At 35.5% G+C, this 23,142-nt stretch overlaps 2 protein-coding genes across 2 annotated transcripts in view; both read left to right on the forward strand.

The window, feature by feature from the left end:
• KCND2 (potassium voltage-gated channel subfamily D member 2) overlaps positions 1 to 23,142 on the forward strand; it is a 476,861-nt gene that overhangs the window by 59,924 nt on the left and 393,795 nt on the right. The gene's annotated exons all lie outside the window — the stretch shown is intronic.
• LOC132496425 (large ribosomal subunit protein eL28-like) lies at positions 8,017 to 10,067 on the forward strand. Its single transcript, XM_060108806.1, has 2 exons — positions 8,017 to 8,022; positions 9,657 to 10,067. Exons 1-2 carry the CDS (start codon positions 8,017 to 8,019, stop codon positions 10,065 to 10,067), a joined length of 417 nt encoding a protein of 138 aa, XP_059964789.1.

Genomic DNA, 23,142 nt, shown 5'->3' on the forward strand with positions numbered 1-23,142 from the left:
TCTTGGTTTTAGGTTCTTTGTTTTCATCACTTTAAATATATTGTGCCACTTCCTTCTGGCTTGTAGAGTTTCTGCTGAGAAATCAGCTGTTAATCTTATCGGAGTTCTCTTGTAGGTTATTTGTTGTTTTTCCCTTGTTGCTTTTAATAATTTTTCTTTGTCTTTAATTTTTGTCAATTTGATTACTGTGGGTCTTGGCATGTTTTTCCTTGGGTTTATCCTGTCTGGGACTCTCTGCACTTCCTGAACTTGGGTAGCTATTTCTTTTCCCATGTTAGGGAAATTTTCGACTGTAATCTCTTCAAGGATTTTCTTGGGTCCTTTCTCTCTCTCTTCTTCATCTGGGACCCCTATAATGCGAATGTTGGTGCATTTAATGTTGTCCCAGAGGTCCCTAGGCTGTCTTCATTTCTTCTCATTCTTTTTCCTTATTCTGTTCTGCAGCAGTGAATTCCACCTTTCTGTTTTCTGGGTCACTTATCCGTTCTTCTGCCTCAGTTATTCTGCTATTGATTCCTTCTAGTGTATTTTTCATTTCAGTTATTGTATTGTTCACCTCTATTTGTTTGTTCTTTAATTCTTCTAGGTGTTTGTTCTTTAATTCTTCTAGGTCTTTGTTAAACATTTCTTGCATCTTTTCTACCTTTGCCTCCATTTTTTTTCTGAGATCCATGATCATCTTCACTATCATTATTCTGAATTCTTTTTCTGGAAGGTTGCCTATCTCCACTTCATTTAGCTTTTTTTCTGGGGTTTTATCTTGTTCCTTCATCTGGTACATAGTCCTCTGCCTTTTCATTTTGTCTGTCTTTCTGTGAATGTGGTTTTCATTCCACAGGCTGCAGCATTGTAGTTCTTCTTGCTTCTGCTGTCTTCCCTCTGGTGGATGGGGCTCCACATACATTTTATTCATGCTTAAAAATTAGTGATACATTTATGAAACAAGTTTGAGGGGAGTAATTATGTCGAGTAAGGAAAAGTAGGTAGATGTGGGTGACAGTTTTTGGAAGGTTCTTTATTAAATGTAAGAAACCCAATACAGTTAGATTTTCATTTAATCAAGTAGTGTTTCCAGTACAAATGAATGGCTATTGATGCCTTTATATCCCATACTTTTTCTTAAATGCTTCACTGAAATTTTAATACCCTGGCATCCCAGTTTGAAGCTTCTTTTAAAGTAGTCTTTCAGAAAACTTGGGACGGAAACCTGCTCTAGATGACCACATGGAGAGTTTTACAAAACAGCAACAAATTATAAAAGCTCAGTGTTACTTGGTTGCTTAAAATGTGTCTTTCCTCTTCCCTCTTTCTCCCTCTTTCATTTTACAAAAAATATTGATATTAATCACTGATCTACTTTAGCTTATGGAGCCTAAATTTGACAATTTTATATAAAGGTTCACATAAAATCATTTTATAATAAGTGAAAAGAGAACTAGACAAGTCTTTTGAAATTAAGCAATCAGAAATTTGGCCAACACAATAAAGACAACTTATTTAGCAGATTCAAAATCATTTCACTTCACATGCTATTATAAATTATGTAAATCAATAAATGCATCCAGATTTGCTGTGGACAGTCTTTGGTGTTTTGGATATCTTCTAGACTTTATCTTCATAACAGGTATTCCTTACAGTATTGTCTGATAATTGGAAGAGCATGGGGCTGGGGAACAAATACCTGAGTCTGATTCTGTTTCAGTCACTTACTTATCTTGTTATTCTGATGTGTTAAGAAAATTGAGGTTCAGCAAGATTATCTGTAAAAGAGGGTTAATAATTCATTTCTTGAATTCTTCATAGGTTTATTGCAAGAATTAATGGAAATATTGTTTGTTTTCAAATTATAAAGAGCTTATAGTAATCAGAGATTATTATAACTACAAATTAGTTGATGTAATTATGTTCCAATGTATTTTTACTAGTTGGCTGGGTTTTACGAAGGCTGAGTTTCATTTTCCACTCAGATCAGCCACCCTGCAAATGGTTGCTGTCAATCACCAGAAGAAAAAGATGATAAAAGATGGACAGATTCTTAGCAATTCAACCTCATTTGTTGAAAAGTAACCTAAACTGTTCTCAAACGAGCAAACTCAGTTTCTAATGAAGCACTTCAGGACCTTTGCCACAATGGCACAGTTGGTAGGGTAAGAAAAATAAAATTTGAAAGTTGTGCAAAGAATTTAAATATATATTTTTTCTAGAATGCAATCCACTTGTTGCATTACTTTTGACTCTCTGAAATTTAACTGATTATATTATAATTATTCTTTCATTTTGATCAATATAGATATTTTAACTAGCCAGTTCCATCCATAATAACACTTTGATACTGGATTCAGTAGAATAGCTATTAGCATTAATAAAAATAAATTATTGTTGCCAAAATTCTACTCCATTTCATGTATTTGTAGACAGTCTTTGGGGACCATCTTCCAAAACACTTTTCAAAACATCTCTCAGTGCCTTAGATCTTTACAACTTGTTAGTAAGTTTAAAATTTTTTATTTTTAAATGTCATGTAAATGTAATTTTTATTTCATATAAATTAATCATAATCAGAATTTTGTCAGTGTAAGGGTGGAGAGATACTAGGTTCTTGAGATAATATATCTGTTTGACATTTTAAGCTACTTTTATCTTGGTTTTCTGTTGCAGTGGACAGTTCTTTAAGAGGAGCAGAGGAAACTCTAGGTTTAGAAGAAGAAAAGTCTTAAATCCCTGTCACGGGAGCATCAAAATTGGTAAAATAGCCATGGCAGATTAGCCTACAGAATAGAATATTTAAGCAACAAAATAGAAATTTCAAAATAGTTGAATGGATGACATTCTGAAGACTGATGATAGGTATTCTACCTGTTTACAAAGGCTAGAACTAATGGCCGTCAGTGGTGATTCCAGGGTCACTCATTTCATCTTGTCTCTTTGGAAAAATGTTCGATTTTCTAATCATTTTAATCACATACCTATAGAATTAGTTGCTTTCTTCTTCTGATCATTCTCATTTGTTTGGGCTAGGTTCACTATGTTTCTACAGTAACTTATGTGTCCTTACTAGAGAGATGATAATTGTTTCTGACTTGAAGAACATACATTTCAATCCAGGTCTGGAGTAAAAGTTAACCGTCTGAGAGCCTACAAACAAACCAGTCAATGACATTCAGCAAAACCTTACTTTCCATATTTTAGTGTTTGTCCTAAGAGTCTAGGCAACTTGGCTCATGGGTAAAAGGTATGCAGAGGTTCCACTTCGAAAACTTGGAGAAGGGAATATGCGTGTCACTTCATCTTTAAATTCTAACAGGCCCTGGGGTCAGCAGTAGAAACTGTTTATTTGTGTCACTCCCAGGACCCACCATGCTAAAATATCATGAGTCTTCCTAGTATGTAAGTTTTTTAGGCATAAGATTTTAATCTGTGATGAAGTAAATAAAGAAAAACTAGCTTTTCCTTTTTTCCCCCCAATTCTTTTCTGCACAGTAAGATACTGTCACAGTTTAAGAACCTATTGTCCAAGGTGGATGTGACAAGTCCTCTGGAGATGACTCCTTGAAGACTACAGCCTGACTGTGCTAAGTCCCCATCAAGTCACACCCCTCCTCCCACTGATGAGGTGAGGGTGGGGAGAGTAGGATTGGGTTTCAAGAAGTAGTACAGATAGGAGACATATAAATGACCCTGCTAGCAAGTCAAGGTGTGTCCATGTCTTTTATTTTTCTTTAATTTACTTCTTCCTTGCCTTGCCTGGCAGCAATAGTATGGGGATTGCCATTTATAGTAAAACTTCCCTAAAGTTACTGCATTAGAAGCACAATTTAATTGCTACATTCATTTTAATCATGGGTTTTTCCTATGTGGCTCAAATACTTAATCAAACTTAGGGAAGCACAAAGAAGCAATATCACAACCAATATTGCTAAGAAGTAAAAACTTATCCTAGTGTAAAAACTCGAAGCCATATATTCTAATTATTTTTTGCTAACCCTATTGTTTAAAATGGGATAAACATAGTTACATTTTAAAAAAATTTCCTGTCTCATTCCTTTGTCACAGGAAGTATTTAATCAGAAACTATCAAGGCCTTGTCAAGAATATTATATAATTAGGACAGGGTGGGTAACTATATTGGATAATATCTTCAGCTATCTCTAAATCTGATAGTCTTTGATTCTGTTAATAGTCACCCTGCTTTTTCACTTCAGTCTCCTAACCTTGAAACTGCCCCTAAATTGGCCATATTGTCATCCAAGATGAAAGTTCCACCTACTTTTTTTTTTGTGGTTAATATGTTAGCTTGAGTTATTTCCAGATCCCTTGACACATTCTGTCATGTGCTTGCCTATGTAACTTCTTCCCTAGGAAGACCTTTGAAATCAGGTTCCATGAATGGTAAAAATGTTTATATCTATTTCCTGCAGTTTAGTAGCATAAGGATATACTTAGTGGCAATAATATTCCTCTTAAAAATGGATAAATAATTACACAAATCTTTCAGATTCTGAGTTGTGCTCAAGCCAAAATAATTCTCTGTATGTCAAGGCAGTTAGAGTTATTCCAGTTCTCGAATTAAGTACTTTTGTGAAACAATCTGTATACTAAAGGTCGAGGGCAGACAGGATGAGAAAAAATGTTTCCCTTAACCTTACAGATACACCCAGTGCCTTAGTATCAGGTAGGATGCTTATTAAAATCTCCAAGTAGGTAGAGGTTGGGGTTGGATTGACAGGAGAGCCTAGATCTGTATTTTGAAAAGGATTACTAGGCAATTCTCATAAACACTAAAATAGGAAAAGCAAAACAAACACTGGTCTAAGAAATTATCTTCTCACCAGCAAGGATTTGTTTACAATCCCAAACTCTGTTCCCACATGAACAGTCACAACTGACTATGCACCGCAAGTAATTTTGTTAGCACTGGTTTGGTCTGCTTTTTTGTTGTAGTTTTTGTTTTCTTTGTAGAACTTATATAACAAGGAAAAGAAAGAAAAATAATAGATATCTTCACGAATGTACATACTTACCATACTGCAGGGTGTGACCCATATCTTTAAAATAGTATCTTTTTTAGCTTTGAAATAAGAGCAAGCATATAATATTATTTCTCTTTACCTGGCAAATCAACTGTGGTTCTTACATTTATTTAACCTTTGCAGGTAAGTAATTTAAAACATGAAGGATATTGTGAATGAATTTCCACGCAGGTAGTAATCTTTGCAGTTGAAGTCATTTTTTTATTCTATTCAAGCAAAGATCTTCAAACCTAATATGTATATGACATAAAACATAAGGGTCCATCAGAGATTCTATTTAACCTGGATTCTGTTGATGTGTTTGTTTTTAAATTTTGTTCACTTCTGTTCCTCTGTTGGTAAAATCAAGAGGTTGGAGTAGATCCCCAGTAAATTTCCTTAGAATTCTAAAGTCCTATTCCCATAACTTTAACTTTCTAGACCTAAGAAACTAATATATACATTTGTATAATGTATATATAAGCAAATGCATATATATATTATATATGTATATAATATGTATGTAATGACAAAACAAGAGCACAAGTAGATATAGAGAGTCTTTGGAGGAAAAATACTCAAGAGAATCAGTTTACAAATATTTTAATGTGGTGTGGTTTTTGTTTTAAAAACAAAGTTTTTCTGTTTTCTAACATGATAACAAGAATTTGCTCCTTCTGAGAAATGATTCTAAGACACTGTTCTTTTGAAGTTTTAAAAGTTTTTTTTTTAACATCTTTATTGGAGTATAATTGCCTCACAATGGTGTGTTAGTTTCTGCTGTATAACAAAGTGAATCAGCTATACATATACATATATTCCCATATCTCCTCCCTCTTGCGTCTCCCGCCCACCATCCCTATCCCACCCCTCTAGGTGGTCACAAAGCACTGAGCTGATCTCCCTGTGCTATGCGGCTGCTTCCCACTACCTATCTATTTTACATTTGGTAATATATATAATTGAGCTGCACAGAATAAAGTCTATTTGAACATGATATGCTGTGACATGGTGCATCAAAAATGTCAAGCTGTTTTACATTTCAGAGTCTCACAGTAATAAAAATTGTCCTTTTATCCATTAAATATAACATCTTTACAGAAGAACTCTGACAGGAAGATCTTTAGAAATTTAAACAGTTTAATGACACCACTGAGCACTTTGTTATTCGTGATGGCTGTGTTGTCTTTAGACATCCTAATGATGACCATTTCATTGACTCTTATAATTTATTAGTTTTTTATTCCTTTGTATCACAGCGTGCTATGGTGAGCAGAGTTCCAAAACATAATTAAAATATGAAAAACTCACAATTCAGACATACTCTGTGGGTTTTGTTTCTTTTTAGTACCTCTTTCTATTCACCTAGTAGTAGAACGTACAGTGACTTTTCTAAGTGATAGAGTCAATCTTTGCTTGAGTTATTTTGGGAGGGAAACTTTAAAGGGCTTTGTTTTATCTACATTATTTCTGTTCTTGCTTTCATTTTTGTCTTCCTCTTTCTAACATGAAGGCAGATTTCTTAGAGCGTAGTATAGTGGCGTTTTGAAGTTACCAGTGGAATTCTCTCCCTCAGATATTTTGTGAATTCTCTTTCCCTAGGCTTAGTATCACTTGATGCTACTATTTTATCAGCCTCATTGCCTGATAATGAGAAAACTTACAAAATAATTTCAATTTTAAAATGAGTGAGTGTTTTTCAAGTTTTATTTTGAGGGTTATCTACATACCTAGACACTTGATAATGTTTTTAAATTGACTGCAATTATATAAAAATTTTGTAACTGCCAGTTTAAAAGAAGTCATTTGGTTTATTCAGTAAACATATATTTAAATGCACTAAAGGTGTTCTATACAGAGTTGAGTGTAATGAAGGGCACTAGGAGGCAAGAGACCTGGTTTCAGATTCTATCATTCCTACTGTCTTTAATTGCTGTAAAATATCAGGCAACATTAACTAACCTTGAATTTCAGTTGTCTCATTGCAAACTATGCAAAAGGTCCTCCATTACTGCAGTATTCAGTAATAGACTAGAAAATTATTATGGGAAAACATGTAGAAGAAACATAAATATCTCATACGTGACTGGATTATATGAGCTTTAAGGTTCTTCACAATTTTGAGACTCTATTATTCTGTACATAGAATTATTAATTATCATTTAGATGTATATTATCATCGTATTTCAATTATAAAGGATAAATTTCCAATTCTCTTTAGAGCCCTGTGTGTGTGTGTGTGTGTGTGTGTAGGTTTGATAAGCTTATACTTCATTATTTGATCCATTTATTATTTTATATATTAATTGAGCACATACCATGTGTCTACTATTCTAGGCACTAGGGTTACATTAGGGGAACACACAGACACACAGACACACACAAAATATTTAGGTAAGAGAAAGTAATAAATGCTATAGAAAACAAAGCAAAGCTAAGGAGAGGGGGTCAGGTTACATTTTTCACTTAAATGGTGAAAATTGATGTAATTGAGAAGATGTTATCTGAGCAAAGACTTGATGTAGTTCAGGGCCATAGGCAAGCACATATCTGGAGGACAACATCCCAAGAAAGAGTTACGCTAGTGAAAGCCTTTAGAGCATAAGTATGTCTGGTGTGTTCAGTAAGGGGTTCAGGTGGCTGGAGGTGAATGAGTGAGGGAACAATTAGATCAGAAAGGAAGTGGAGCCTGATCTTGCAGTTACTATAGTGCCTTGTTGGTGCTTGTAATGACTTGAGTTTCACTCTAAGAAGAGGACTGGTAGAGGGTTTGTAGCAGAGGAGAGATTTGATATGATTTAGATTTGACAAGGATCACTGGCTGTTGTGTTGAGATCATTTGCACATAGATGGAAGCAGGAAAACCAGTTAAGAGATGATTTCAGTAATCACTGGAATAATAATAATCATGGCTTGGTATCAAGGTGGTAGCAATGAGAATTGTGAGAAATGATTAGGTTCTGGATATATTTTAAGATATTACAACAGGATTTCCCCAGAATTGGATATGGATGTGAGAAGGGAAATATCTGGAATGAAGCCGAGATTTTTGTCTGAAAGCAACTGAAAGGATGGGTCATCCATTTAAATGAAAAAACAAAACAGACTGAGTGGAATAGGTGTGCAGGAGGAAGGGAATGAGAAGTTCAGTTTTGGGCAAGTCAGTGGGAGGTATCTATTTGGCAACTCAATGCATCTGGCAGGTAGGCAGTTGTGTATAGGAGTTTGAAGTTCAGAAAACATGTCTGGGCAAGAAGTTTAAATTTGGGTGACATGGTTGCTGTTATTAAAATGTATATGCTGATTGAGGCCACGGTGTAGTGGATGCAGACAGAGGAGAGGGAGAGAATAAAGGACTGAGATCTAGGGAACTCCAACGTTAAGAGGTGTGGAAGAGGAGGAGAAACCAACAAAGAAGGTTGAGATGTAAAAATAATATTGTTAGAAGAGAATCAAGAGTGTGGTATCATGGAAGCAAAGTGAAGAAAATATGTCAAGGACAATATACTTGATGTTGATAAGTATGATAAGAACTGAAAAGTGACCATTGGATTTAGCAATTTGGAGGTAATTGGTGATCTTGACATGAATAGTTTTGGTGTAATGATCAGGGGGCAAATCTGACTGGAGAGGATTAAGGAGCATTAGGAGAAATGGAATTGATATTACTGGGTATAGTCAAATATCTGAAGATATTTTGCTGCAAAAGGGAGAAGATAATCAGTTATAGCTGGTAGGTGAAACGGGGTTTAAAAGATGATTCTTTTAAAATGGGAGAAAAATAACATTTTTGCTGGTGGTGATTTTCTCTACTACATAATAAAAAATTAATAATGCAGAGAAAAGGGAATCAATTCCATTGTGCAGTTCTTGGATAAGTGATGGAAATTGTATTTAGTGCACAAGGGAAGGTTTTAGAGAGGAGTAAATAATCATTATCCAGAAACTTGAGAGAAAGCAAAGTGTACGGGTTCAATTGTGGGTGAATACATGTTGCTGTGAGAGTTTCTGGAGATTCCTTCTAGTTGCTTCAGTTTTCTCAGTGGAGACAAAGCAAAGCCATCAACTGCGGGTATTAGAATGGAGGTGTTAGAAATTTAAGAAGAAAGGAGGATGTATGAAATCGTCCTCAAGGAGAGTGAAAAGTACATGTACTAGTGAAATATAGTATGATTGTGGGCAGCCTTCAGAGTCCTCCAACACTTTTTAAAATTGAATTTTTGAAGTGAGATCATTCAGAGTTGCTGTGTGTTTCTACATGCATATTTAGCTGTACAAGTGTAGGTGTTGAAGAGATTTAAATCCAAGCAGAATTGTAATTTTGCCTAGTGAAGGGAGTTGACGGACTGAGATGTGTGTCCTTCAATAGATTGAAGGTCCCAGTGGGCATATGACTGTTAAGATTGAGATACTGCAGCAAATGAGCTGGAAAGAGAGATGATGGTCGGAGAACTGAGACTGCATGAAACAGAATTGTAAAAGTATGGGCATTACTAACAATGAATAGGTCTAGAAATGGCCAGGCAGTTAATTGGCTGAGATAATAGGGAAGACAAGATATTTAGAGGGAAGAAGATTAAGCAATCAAGAGGCCATATGTCAGGAAGGATCATATATGTATATATTGAAGTTGTCAATTAAATCAAGAGGCATGTTGGAGCATATCCGGCCGCTGCCACGAGAGGAGCTGCCGCCACGTCAGCGCATCTGCAATGGATGATCATGCTGAACCGCACCAGCTTCTTGATCAAGAGGAACAAGCAGACGTATAGCACCGAGCCCAATAACCTGAAGGCCCGCAGCGCCTTCCGGTACAACAGGTTCATTCATCCCCAGACTGTGGGCGTGGAGCCGGCGGCAGATGGCAAAGGGGTCGTGGTGGTCATGAAGCGGAGATCCAGCCAGCGAAAGGCAGCCACTTCCTACATGTGGACCACCATCAACAAGAACGCCCGGGCCACCCTCAGCAGCATCCGGCACGTGATCCGAAAGAACAAGTACTGCCCAGGTTTGCACGTGGTCGCCATCCAGCAGGCCTGCGCAGCCAGAAGCCTGTGATGGCGAAGAGAAAGCGGACTCGCCCCATCAAGAACTCCTGAGCGATCTATCCACTTCCCCAATGCAATAAAGCTGTCAGCTGACTTGCCTAAAGAAAAAAAAAAAAAAAAAAAGAGTCATGTTGGAAAGAGTGACCATTAGGCCAGAGCTAAAATAGTTGGGAAACTTGGAGGAGTTAATTGCAAGGTCATTAAGTGACTTCAACAATGAAGAAAATGAGCAAAATAATCTGGTGACAGGAGATTAAAAGCCAAGATTTACAAGGAGGAGAGGAGAAAAATAGTATAGAAAGGATCATCTATAATGGAGGTGGACATCTTTCAATGTGACCTTTCATAAAAGGCAAACTTTTGCATGAATTTTAAAACTTTATTCTGTCTAGCATAGTGTTGAAACTCACTAAATAATTATAACTGGTTGAACTTTTATGTTGATACTTAGAATAGAGAAGTAAAGTACTTTAAACACAAAGTGTCGTGAAAAAGTACATAGATGAGAGATGCTGGAGAGAATTCTGTGTTAGAGAGAAAAAGTATGAAAGAATAAGGCAGATGTGGGTTCCAGTCAGGGCTCTGCCATTTGTGAGCTGCGTTCTTTCTTCATTAAGGTATTTCATCTCTGCAATGGGTATAAAAATAACTATCTCAAGGAGTTGTTGTGAGGGGTAAGTACAATGATTTATGTAAAGCACCTGGCACAGAATAAGCCTTCAATTAATGTTAGTTCCCTCCCTAAAAGTAAAGATTCAAATATTGAACATATTTACAGGGTACTGTAACAAAGATAGACTTCTGAGGGAAATAATTTCTATTTCTGTCACCGCTGATAAATGATTCATGAACTCATTCATACACCAACTGTGTGTTATTTCAGTGACTTGAGAATGTGTTCATGGACTCTTACAGATTTTCTTTTTTCAATTTCTAGCTTTATATTACTTATTATAGTACCTATAGAGAACAACAATCAGAAGAAAATCTGGCCATTATTCTCTTTCATAGTGAATACTAAAGCGTTAATTTTTTGTTTTACTTTTAAAAATTATACAGATATATGATTAGCATGATCATTGAATAGTATGCAATTTTTAAAAATAACTAAATATTTAGAATATTTTATGAATATGGAATGCATATTATTGAACGATGAGAGTATAAATCTAAAGACAATATGTATTTTCTATTAAAATATGCTCATGTTGAATGAATGTTATTAAATAATTGTATTTGCTTATATACAGAATTTCAAAAAGCATTGAGGTATATCCTCAGTCATTTGTGGTCAATGAGGGGAGTAAAAAACGACCCAAGAAAAACAAGGATACCATATAAAGTTGTATATTGGGGCAGAGGGAGGAGCTTCATTCCATCCCTTCATTCATGGAGGTACTTAGGACCTTTGTGATCACCTAGAAGCTTATAGTCCTTATTGAATCCTCTGTGTACAGCCAGAAGAAAAGTACAGAGGAGGAAAGTGCATGAAAGATTTTAAAAGTGTCATAGGCCAGGCATCAGAGTAGTTGAACATCGTATTTGCCCACATGGCATTGGCCAGAACTAGTCATAAGGTTCACCCAGATGCAAAGAGCTTGGGCAATGAAGTCTTAACGTGTGGCAAGAAGGAGGATACGGGCTTATAGATGAACTATGGAGTTGATATATTACTAGGTGTTAAATTAGAAGTTAGGTATGAAGTCTGTGGTACTACAAAAATGTAGAAAATGGATAGGTCATTTTAAGCCGCCTGAGTACTAGATAGCCCGATAATGCTTCACAGAAGATGTGAACGATCCAGGTCAGCCTTGCAAAACTCAGGGTATTTGGTTTGTCAGGAAAGGGTCTGATATGTTTTTCAAGGAGCAAATAACAGTGAGAGTAGGAATAAACTTGCAGTATATTTCAGCGATGAAATTAGTCTGAGGGGGAAATTGGCTTTAATTACTAAGGCATAAGAAATCCTCATATATTGATTGGATATTTTGATTGATATTTAGAGTAGAGAACTAAAGTACTTTAAACACAAAGTGTCGTAAGTTGGACCAGACTAATGTCTGTACTGGATACCAAGATGAGAAATTGTGTGATTATTGAGAAGCTATATTTGCAACTACATTGTATTGAAAGTAGTATAATGTTGACAGTATACTTAATTAAGAAGTTCATAGCAAATGCAAGCATAATCTGGCATTCTACAGTTTGAATTTTTTATTTTATGTTAATCTGAATAAAGAACTATTTTAACATGATATTCAGGGTAGCTTCTTTTTATAGAAAGCATTGTATAAACTGATGAGTACTTATACTTATTTCCAGGCAAGGGCTTAGCACCTCAACTATCATTCTAGACATTACTGATAGATCCATAATTTTAGACTTGGAAAGAACTTTTGAGGTAATCTAGTCCTAAGGAGTCAAAAGACTTTTCTAAAGCATCACAGTTTATCCTAAATCTAAATCTAGATATAGATCTCCTAAATTCTGCAGTTTAAGATTGTTATGAAGGAAATCATATTTTCTGTTGTCCTAATTATACCAACTAAACTGTGCATATCTTACATAGAAAGGGTCTTCATTAGGTTGTCCTATTACTTTGAAAAATAGCTTAATTTAGCTGCAGTTTAAGGAAAAATAGAATAACTAATATGACACACAAGTGGATATACATTAGAAAACAAATTATGGAGAACAGACTATACCGCCTACTCAGAACTGAACCAGACAAGATAAAGCATATAAGAACAGATATTGCAGTAATGAGAGCACAGCTGTTTAGGATTCTACGGAAATGTGGGAGACATTATTCATGGAACAAAGAAAAGAAACTAAAGACAACTTTAAAGCAGCTCCTTCATATTTAGCCTTATATTGCATATTTTACATATTTTAATCATATCTCACTTCCTTCTGAAATAGACTTGAGATAGTTTATAACAAGATAATGTTACAGTAGCATGGATGCAAGGATAAGACAGGATGGGGTATTGGTGTAATAATACCAGATTACTCATACTAGGTTACTAGTGCTAGGGGTAAACTTTTATTTAGGACAAACTTTTGGCATTTAGTTTCTTGACATTCAAATCAAAAAAGAAAAAATTATATTTTATTTTTTGGTAAAATAATATTTAGTAAGATGAAGGGGCAAGTGGGCTTTTATCCCCCCATAGTTCTGATCTCTAAGAGGAACTAACTTCTCAATTATTTAAGATGGTTTTACAAGAGTTAGCTTCACCATTATCCCATAAATAAATACTAAACTTTTATGTCTTGCCTGGCTCTCTGCTGAGTTCTTGGGACACATAGATGAAGAAGAAGCATGCTTACCCTTAAGGAGCTCACACCTTAGGAAAAAGGTAATTGGGCAGTAAACTCAATAAATGAGTTACCTGTAAGCCATAATGGTAGCCCACAGGAAAGGGTGTTCAGCACAGTCATAGAGAGAAGACCCCCCACAGGGTAAGAAATGTTGAATTGCTCTTATAGTATGAATAGATCAAAGATTAAAAGAGAAATGAGCAGAACTTTCTCTTATCTTAAAAAATGCATAATTTTATGCAGATATTTCTGAGAGAATCTTTGGTGAACCAAAAGGTATAGTTCAGACGCTTAAAACTTAGGAGAACTGGCTGGATAAAAAGTACTAAAATTTGAGGAATGATCATTTGATTGATCCCTTCGACCCTATTTGAACATAATTGGTCATATATTTTTCACCTGGCAGTATGTTTTTCTGCCACATAAGTTGTAAGATTGAGACATTTCAAATTTTTTTTTACTAAAGTCTGGATTATTTTTAATTGTGGTAGAATACATATTACATTAAATTTATCATCGTAACCATTTTTAAGTGTGTAATTCAGTATTGTTAAATATATTTAAATTATTGTGCAACCAATCTCCAGAACCTTTTCATCTTGCAAAACAAACTCTATATCCATTAAACAACTCCCCCTAAATGCCCATCGACAGACGAATGGGTAAAGAAGATGTGGTACATATATACAATGGAATATTACTCAGCCATAAAAAGGAATGAAATTGGGTCATTTGTAGGGACGTGGATGGATCTAGAGACTGTCATACAGATTGAAGTAAGTCAGAAAGAGAAAAACAAATATCATATATTAACACGTATATGTGGAATCTAGAAAAATTGTACAGATGAACCAGTTTGCAGGGCAGAAATAGAGACACATGTAGAGAACAAACTTATGGACACCAATGAGGGAAAGTGGCAGGGGGGTGGTGGTGATGGGATGAATTAGGAGATTGGGATTGATGTATATACACTAATATGTATAAAACAGATAACTAATAAGAACGTGCTGTATAAAAAAATAAATTAAAAAAATTTAAACAACAACAACTCCCACTTTTCCTCTCCTCCGTTCCCTAGCAACCACCATTCTACTTTCTATGAATTTGACTACTCTAGGTCTCTTGTGTAAGTGGAATCATACAATATTTTTTAATTGGCTTATTTCTCTTAGCATAATGTCCACAAAGTTCAGCCATGTGGTCAGAATCTCCTTCCTTTAAAGGCTGAATGATATTCTATTGTATGTATATACCACATTTTATTTAACCATTCATACATCCATGGACATTTCTACCTTTTAACTGTTATGAATATTGCTGCTATGAAGATACGTGTACAGATATCTCTTAGAGACCCTACTTTCAGTTCATTTGGATATATACCCAGAAGTGGAATTGCTGAATATATGGTAATTCTATTTTTAATTTTTTGAAGAATCACTATACTGTTTTCCATAGTGGCTGCACCATTTTACATTTCCACTAGCAGTGCAGAAGAGTTCCAATTTCTCCACATCCTCCCTAACATTGATTATTTTATGTTTTTCTGGTCGTAGCCATACTGACGGGTATAAGTGGTATCTCATTGTGGTTTTGATTTGCATTTTTCCAACAATTAGTGATGTTGAGCATGTTTTCATATGCTCTATGTTTTCATATTTATAATCTTCTGTGAAAAAAATGTCTATTCAAGTTCTTTGCCCATTTTTTAATTGAGTTATTTGGGGTTTTTGTTGTTGTTGGTTTTAGTTCTCTATATATTCTAAATATTAACAGCTTTTAGATATATGATTTGCAAATATTTCCCACCATTCTTTAGGTTGCCTTTTCACTCTGTTGACTGTGTCACTCAAAATGTTTTTTGAAAAACATCAGAGGAAATCCAGTAGTTGAGATGTTAATGGAATAGGGAAGAAGAGTCTTTGTCCTGGAAGGAAAATGAGAGTGTGAGTTACTAATTAATTCTATTTTAAAATATTAGTTGTTAATGCTTATCTTGACAAGGCTGAGATTATGGCTTTCAAGTCCATAAACCCAGAACAGATTATGTTGCCTCATGCCATATTTAATAAAAATGAAAAGACAATTTCAACTGTAAAATTTTAACTTTTCCAAATATGAGAAAAATGTATAATTATTATGAAAGTAAGTAGTTTCTTCAGAATTTTCTGCCTTTATTTCTCTTCTTCTCATCTCTCTTTCTCAATCTCTCTTCTTCTCTGTTTCTGTCTTTCTCTCTCTAAATTTCTTTATACTGCTCCTGCCTGGCTGGTGCCTTGATCTCTCTATTATGTAATCTAGCACACTGTCTTGATGAAAATGTGAGAGAAACTTCTTTTAGATATTTCACTGACTGATATGAGCATTATTAATAAGAGCTGTCATTTCTGTTGTACATGCTAAGTGCTATTTTTGCTCTGCTCTGGAAAAGAGGAGGATATGAGAGGTTATTTCCCACATAGTTCTTTCCCTCAAATACATAGTTCAATGGGGAAACGTGAGGCAATAAAACTGGATGAAATATGTTTGTGGCCTTCGGTGTCCCATAACTATTTTTCATTGAAACTATAGTATGAGCGACATTTACCCAAGTAGTTAAGTCCAGATCTTTACACTGTTTTGAATAAGTTGTTTCTAAGAGGGTTTAAACTCAAAAATGTTAACTAGCATCTATATGATCTGTTGCTTTGAAGATTTTCCAAGCCTTTTTTTGGTCTTCAGTAAATAGTTCTTAAACTCATTATCAGGGTCTTCCAGCCCTTAAAATACTCAAGTAGTCCTAACAGGTTTGGGGCTGTGTATATACAGTTATGAAAACAAAGAGCCCTCATTCTTACCCAGCATTTTTTTTTTTTTTTTTTTTTTTTTTTGCGGTACGCAGGCCTCTCACTGTTGTGGCCTCTCCTGTTGTGGAGCACAGGCTCCGGACATGCAGGCTCAGCGGCCATGGCTCACGGGCCTAGCCGCTCCGCGGCATGGGGGATCTTCCCAGACCGGGGCATGAACCCGTGTCCCCTGCATCGGAAGGCAGACTCTCAACCACTGCGCCACCAGGGAAGCCCCTTACCCAGCTTTTTAACTTCTGCATCTGGGCCCTTCAGTTATGTGGATTTGCAAACTCAGCAGCAACTGCATTAAGGAGCTGAGTAAGCTCAAGAAGGAAGCGCTCATGTTTGACACTAAAAAGTACATTTTCTAGATGAAGATAAATAGGAAATTATTGAACACTATAATGCTGCCTCTTTGATTTCAAATATGGTGAAGATTTCTCTTAGGTGTCCTACAAACCACCATTCTGCAGAATGAAGTGATTGTTACAGATGAGTCTGGCCACAGTTTTCCTCCTGTTATGGACTGAACGTTTGTGTCCGCCCCCCCCCCCCGCCAGAATTCCTTTGTTGGAATCCTAACTGTCAAGGGGATTGGTATTAGGAGGTGGGGCATTTGGGAGGTGATTAGGTCTTGATGGCAGAGCCCTTATAAAAAGATACCCCAAAGAACTAGTTTGCCCCTTCCACCACGTGAGGTTACATCTAGAAGGTGCCATCCCTGAACCAGAAGGCAGGCTCTCACCAGATAACGAGTGAACTGTGAGAAATAAATTTTTGTTGTAATAAGCCACCCAGTCTGTGGTATTTTGTTATAGCAGCCTGAACAGACTAAGACACCTCCCTAAAAGGGCTAACAGAGGCATGGCTTCTGGGGATGCTGGCAGCTCTTGGAGGTCTTTCTGAATGGAACTTTAAGAAGCCATTGCTGATTGTGTTACTAAAGCCTCTAATGATTATTTTGTTGTTCAAATGATATTGAAAAGGCTATCAATTTAGAACCAAACAAAGTAGGCTCGTGTGCCTTGACAAAGATAATATATATCTTGCGAGATAAAGGTCAGGTCTTATCTGAGTCAGGAGTTTAGCATTAACCATTTTTGTACATGCAAGGTAGCTGAGACATAGTTCCTCTGATATAAACAGACATCAGAGCAGCCAGCCTGCTCTATCCTCCATAAAACCTGATCAAAACATACCTCACAACCTCATTGTGAGTAAATGCAGTCTCCTAGATCCAGCATTCTTTCTAACAAAGAATATGAAAGACCAAAGTGAAAGGCTCCTATCTTGCTGCACCTTAATAGATGTGCTTTAGCCATTATTAAAGGTATGTTTAGGGATTAATCATATCTGTACTTTTTAGAAATATAAGATTGTATCTTTCTAACTTTATGTGTAGTAACTGTTGCTTCTTAATTCCTGTAGTTTATTATAATATCCTTAGAAAGCAGATGCCATGCCTTACTCATCGGCATATCACTGGCAGTAGAGTAGGACTTGAACATGCGTAGCCTTCCTAGAGGGCCCATAATAATATACCAAATACTCAATAAATATTTGTTGAATGTGTGAATAAACAAGTTGGCATATATATTTGTGCTATAGGTTCCAAAGAATAATTTTAATTGACCCACGCTAGAATGGGTATCATTCCACTCTGTTAACATCTCACCGTGTCTCCCATTTATGGGAGGCTTATACTACTTGCCATTACCTCTTTCTCAATCCTCTTAAGAGATTTAATTTTGTCCTTTTGCATCCACCTAAGGAAGACTCACCAAGCTTTCCTGATGCTTCTCAGGGATTAATTAGATGAACATCTCAAGTGGTGTGAGAAATATGAGACCATCATCATCACCACCATCATCACCAACACCACCATCACCATATCATGTATGAGCTACTCCCCCACCCCACACACATGATGCTTTCCAAGGAAATGTGATCATTTTAATAGTGTCTTTCTGAATTTAATGCACCTACCTTCGATGTCTATCCCCATGAGGTAACTATGAGTAAAATAACCTGAAATGCAGCCACTAGTCTCAGATAATATCCTTTGATGGATTTTCATTGTGGAAATACTTGATTTTGTTTGTCTTTTTTTTTGGGGGGGGGAGTGCATAGTTGCTATGCTGGTTATTCAAATTTGCCCTGCTGTTAAACCTTGCTCAAGGACTTTCACTACCTATAAAGAGGAGCTTTTGAACTTCTGTATTATTGAAGATACCATCCAAGTTAATTTATTCAACAAATGTTTCTGAGCAGCTATTATAGCCCAGATACTGTTCTATACACTTTATGTATCACTGAACGAACCCTGCAAAGACTCTGGCCCTCTTGGGGGGTTTAATTTTATTTTATTATTTTTTTAATTTAAATTTCACTTATCATTTATGTTTGTTTTTCTATCTTTCATTGCTCTTAGTCTGTAGTTCATTACAGACTTCATAAGAACAATGGGATCTTATTTATTATTCCTTCCATCAAGTGCTTTTTTAGTTCCTTTACAAATGCAATAACAGTAATTGAATTAATTATATATTTGACAGGTAGATAACACTATACTGTATATGAATTTGTCTCCATTATTTAATGGATAAGAATTTTGATAACTTGATATAACATTATTTTACAGATTTTGTAGGTATATACAATAATATCATTTTATGAGGTAACTTTATCAGTGTTTATAAAAACTACTAAATTATTAAAGTTTTCATCTGTTACCATTAAATGAGGTGCTCTAAGTGTTCCATTCAAGAAAACAGACAGCATTTTTATTGAGTGAGCATAGTTCATTTTCTCAACCAGTTTATTTCATTAAATTGCAGAATCTCATGCTAATACAATGTTAAGATTGCAGATTTCAACCTTCATAACTCAAGGGAGTGAAAAGTTAGAGTTTTAATAACAGCATTAATTTCTTTACATTTCTTATGCCTTATAATAAAGTGTATACTTAGAACACTAACCAGCAATAGTGGAATTATATATAATCAATATCGGACAAGTTAAAGTTACTAAGAGGAGCTTAACTTTCATATTCTCTGATTTGTTTTTATCGTTTTTTTTTAACATCTTTATTGGAGTATAATTGCTTTACAATGGTGTGTTAGTTTTTGCTTTATAACAAAGTGAATCATTTATACATATGTCCCCGTATCTATTCCCACTTGCATCACTCTCCCTCCCACTCTCTCTATCCCACCCCTTCCCCCTGCCCATAGCCTCAAGTCCATTCCCTAGTAGGTCTGTGTCTTTATTCCTGTCTTGCCCCTAGGTTCTTCATGACCTTTTTTTTTTTTTTAGATTCCATATATGTGTTAGCATACAGTATTTGTTTTTCTCTTTCTGACTTACTTCACTCTGAATGAGAGTCTCTAGGTCCATCCACCTCACTACAAATAAGTCAGTTTCATTCCTTTTTATTGCTGAGTAACATTCCATTGTATATATGTGCCACATCTTCTTTATCCATTCATCTGTTGATGGACACTTAGGTTGCTTCCCTGTCCTGGCTATTGTAAATAGAGCTGCAATGAACATTATGGTACATGACTATTTTTGAATTATGGTTTTCTCACGGTATATGCCCAGTAGTGGGATTGCTGGGTCATATGGTAGTTCTATTTTTAGTTTTTTAAGGAACCTTCATACTGTTCTCCATAGTGGCTGTATCAATTTCCATTCCCACCAACAGTGCAAGAGGGTTCCCTTTTCTCCACAGCCTCTCCAGCATTTATTGTTTGTAGATTTTTTGGTGATGGCCATTCTGACTGGTGTGAAATGATACCTCGTTGTAGTTTTGATTTGCATTTCTCTAATGATTAATGATGTTGAGCATTCTTTCATGTGTTTGTTGGCAATCTGTATATCTTCTTTGGAGAAATGTCTATTTAGGTCTTCTGCCCATTTTTGGATTGGGTTGTTTGTTTTTTTGATATTGAGCTGCATGAGCTGCTTGTAAATTTTGGAGATTAATCCTTTGTCAGTTGCTTCATTTGCAAATATTTTCTCCCATTCTGAGGGTTGTCTTTTCATCTTGTTTATGGTTTCCTTTGCTGTGCAAAAGCTTTTAAGTTTCATTAGGTCCCATTTGTTTATTTTTGTTATTATTTCCATTTCTCCAGGAGGTGGGTCAAAAAGGATCATGCTGTGATTTATGTCATAGAGTGTTCTGCCTATATTTTCCTCTAAGAGTTTGATGGTGTCTGGCCTTACATTTAGGTCTTTAATCCATTTCGAGTGTATTTTTGTGTATGGAGTGAGGGAGTGTTCTAATTTCATTCTTTTACATGTAGCTGTCCAGTTTTCCCAGCACCACTTATTGAAGAGGCTGTCTTTTCTCCATTGTATATTCTTGCCTCCTTTATCAAAGATAAGGTGACCATATGTGCGTGGGTTTATCTCTGGGCTTTCTATCCTGTTCCATTGATCTATATTTCTGTTTCTGTGCCAGTACCATACTGTCTTGATTACTGTAGATTTGTAGTATAGTCTGAAGTCTGGGAGCCTGATTCCTCCAGCTCCATTTTTCTTTCTCAAGATTGCTTTGGCTATTTGGGGTCTTTTGTGTTTCCATACAAATTTTGAAATTTTTTGTTCTAGTTCTGTGAAAAATGCCACTGGTAGTTTGATAGGTATTGCACTGAATCTGTAGATTGCTTTGAGTAGTAGAGTCATTTTCACAATGTTGATTCTTCTAATCCAAGAACATGGTATATCTCTCCATCTATTTATATCATTTTTAATTTCTTTCATCAGTGTCATATACATTTCTGCATACGGTCTTTTGTCTCCTTAGGTAGGTTTATTCCTAGATATTTTATTCTTTTTGTTGCAATGGTAAATGGGAGTGTTTTCTTAATTTCACTTTCAGATTTTTCATCATTAGTGTATAGGAATGCAAGAGATTTCTGTGCATTAATTTTGTATCCTGCTACTTTACCAAATTCATTGATTAGCTCTAGTAGTTTTCTGGTAGCATCTTTAGGATTCTCTATGTATAGTATCATGTCATCTGCAAACAGTGACAGCTTTACTTCTTGTTTTCTGATTTCCTTTTCTTCTCTGATTGCTGTGGCTAAAACTTCCAAACTATTTTGAATAATAGTGGTGAGACTGGGCAACCTTGTCTTGTTCCTGATCTTAGTGGAAATGCTTTCAATTTTTCACCATTGAGGACGATGTTGGCTGTGGGTTTATCATATATGGCCTTTATTATGTTGAGGAAAGTTCCCTCTATGCCCACTTTCTGGAGGGTTTTTTTTTATCATAAATGGGTGTTGAATTTTGTCAAAAGCTTTCTCTGCATCTATTGAGATGATCATATGGTTTTTCTCCTTCAATTTGTTAATATGGTGTATCATGTTGATTGATTTGCATATATTGAAGAATCCTTGCATTCCTGGGATAAAAACCCCACTTGATCATAGTGTATGATCCTTTTAATGTGCTGTTGGATTCTGTTTGCTAGTATTTTGTTGAGGATTTTCACATCTATGTTCATCACTGATACTGGCCTATAGTTTTCTTTCTTTGTGACATCTTTTTCTGGTTTTGGTATCAGGGTGATGGTGGCCTCGTAGAATGAGTTTGGGAGTGTTCCTCCATCTGCTATATCTTGGAAGAGTTTGAGAAGGATAGGTATTAGGTCTTCTCTAAATGTTTGATAGAATTCGCCTGTGAAGCCATCTGGTCCTGGGCTTTTGTTTGTTGGAAGATTTTTAATCACAGTTTCAATTTCAGTGCTTGTGATTGGTCTGTTCATATTTTCTATTTCTTCCTATCTATTTCTTTCTTTCTATTTCTTCAGTCTCGGAAGGTTGTGCATTTCTAAGAATTTGTCCATTTCTTCCAGGTTGTCCATTTTATTGGCATGCAGTTGCTTGTAGTCATCTCTCATAATCCTTTGTATTTCTGCAGTGTCAGTTGTTACTTCTACTTTTTCATTTCTAATTCTATTGATTTGAGTCTTCTCCCTTTTTTTCTTGATAAGTCTGGCTAATGGTTTATCAATTTTGTTTATCTCCTCAAAGAACCAGCTTTTAGTTTTATTGATCTTTGCTATCGTTTCCTTCATTTCTTTTTCATTTATTTCTGATCTGATCTTTATGATTTCTTTTCTTCTGCTAACTTTGGGGTATTTTTGTTCTTCTTTCTCTAATTGCTTTAGGTTTAAGGTTAGGTTGTTTATTTGAGATGTTTCTTATTTCCTAAGGTAGGACTGTATTGCTATAAACTTCCCTCTTAGAATTGCTTTTGCTACATCACGTAGGTTTTGAGTCGTCATGTTTTCATTGTCATTTGTTTCTAGGTATTTTTTGATTTCCTCAGTGATCTCTTGGTTATTAAGTAGTGTGTTGTTACTAATCTTGTCTGGATCACAGACCTCATTTGAGAATGTGAAGAAAGCAAAAGACATTCTTCTCTCCAACATGCATACATGATATTCTCTAAAAATTACATATAATTTAATGAGTTTTATAGACCCACCCTACCCTTCCTCAAGCTCATCAATGGACATGTTAAGACTTGCTTTGACAAGTTTTTAAAAGACGTGTTTCAAAAATGGCTTAGGATTTTGCCAATTGAGGACAATATGTCAGCAGGTCAATCCTAGTATATAACTTAGCTTGTATGTGTTTATATATTACAGTATATTTTCATCTGGTAATTAGGTAGAATCTTCAAGAATTGAGACATAAGACAAAAAATTCAAAGTCTACACTTTTAGATAATTCAGAGAACACTTTGCAGTCATTAACTGATAATTATTAAGTATCAACTATGTTTCAGACACTGTGCTATGCCCTGGGATAAAGTGATAAGGTAAACTTTCTAACTTCAAGGAGATCATAGTCTAGAAGTGAGAAAGACATGTCGGTTAATGTTTACAATCATATTGGGAGAATTTTAAGGAGG

This window comes from Mesoplodon densirostris, chromosome 9 (genome assembly GCF_025265405.1).
Source record: "Mesoplodon densirostris isolate mMesDen1 chromosome 9, mMesDen1 primary haplotype, whole genome shotgun sequence".
In the NCBI taxonomy this organism is placed as follows: domain Eukaryota; kingdom Metazoa; phylum Chordata; class Mammalia; order Artiodactyla; family Ziphiidae; genus Mesoplodon; species Mesoplodon densirostris.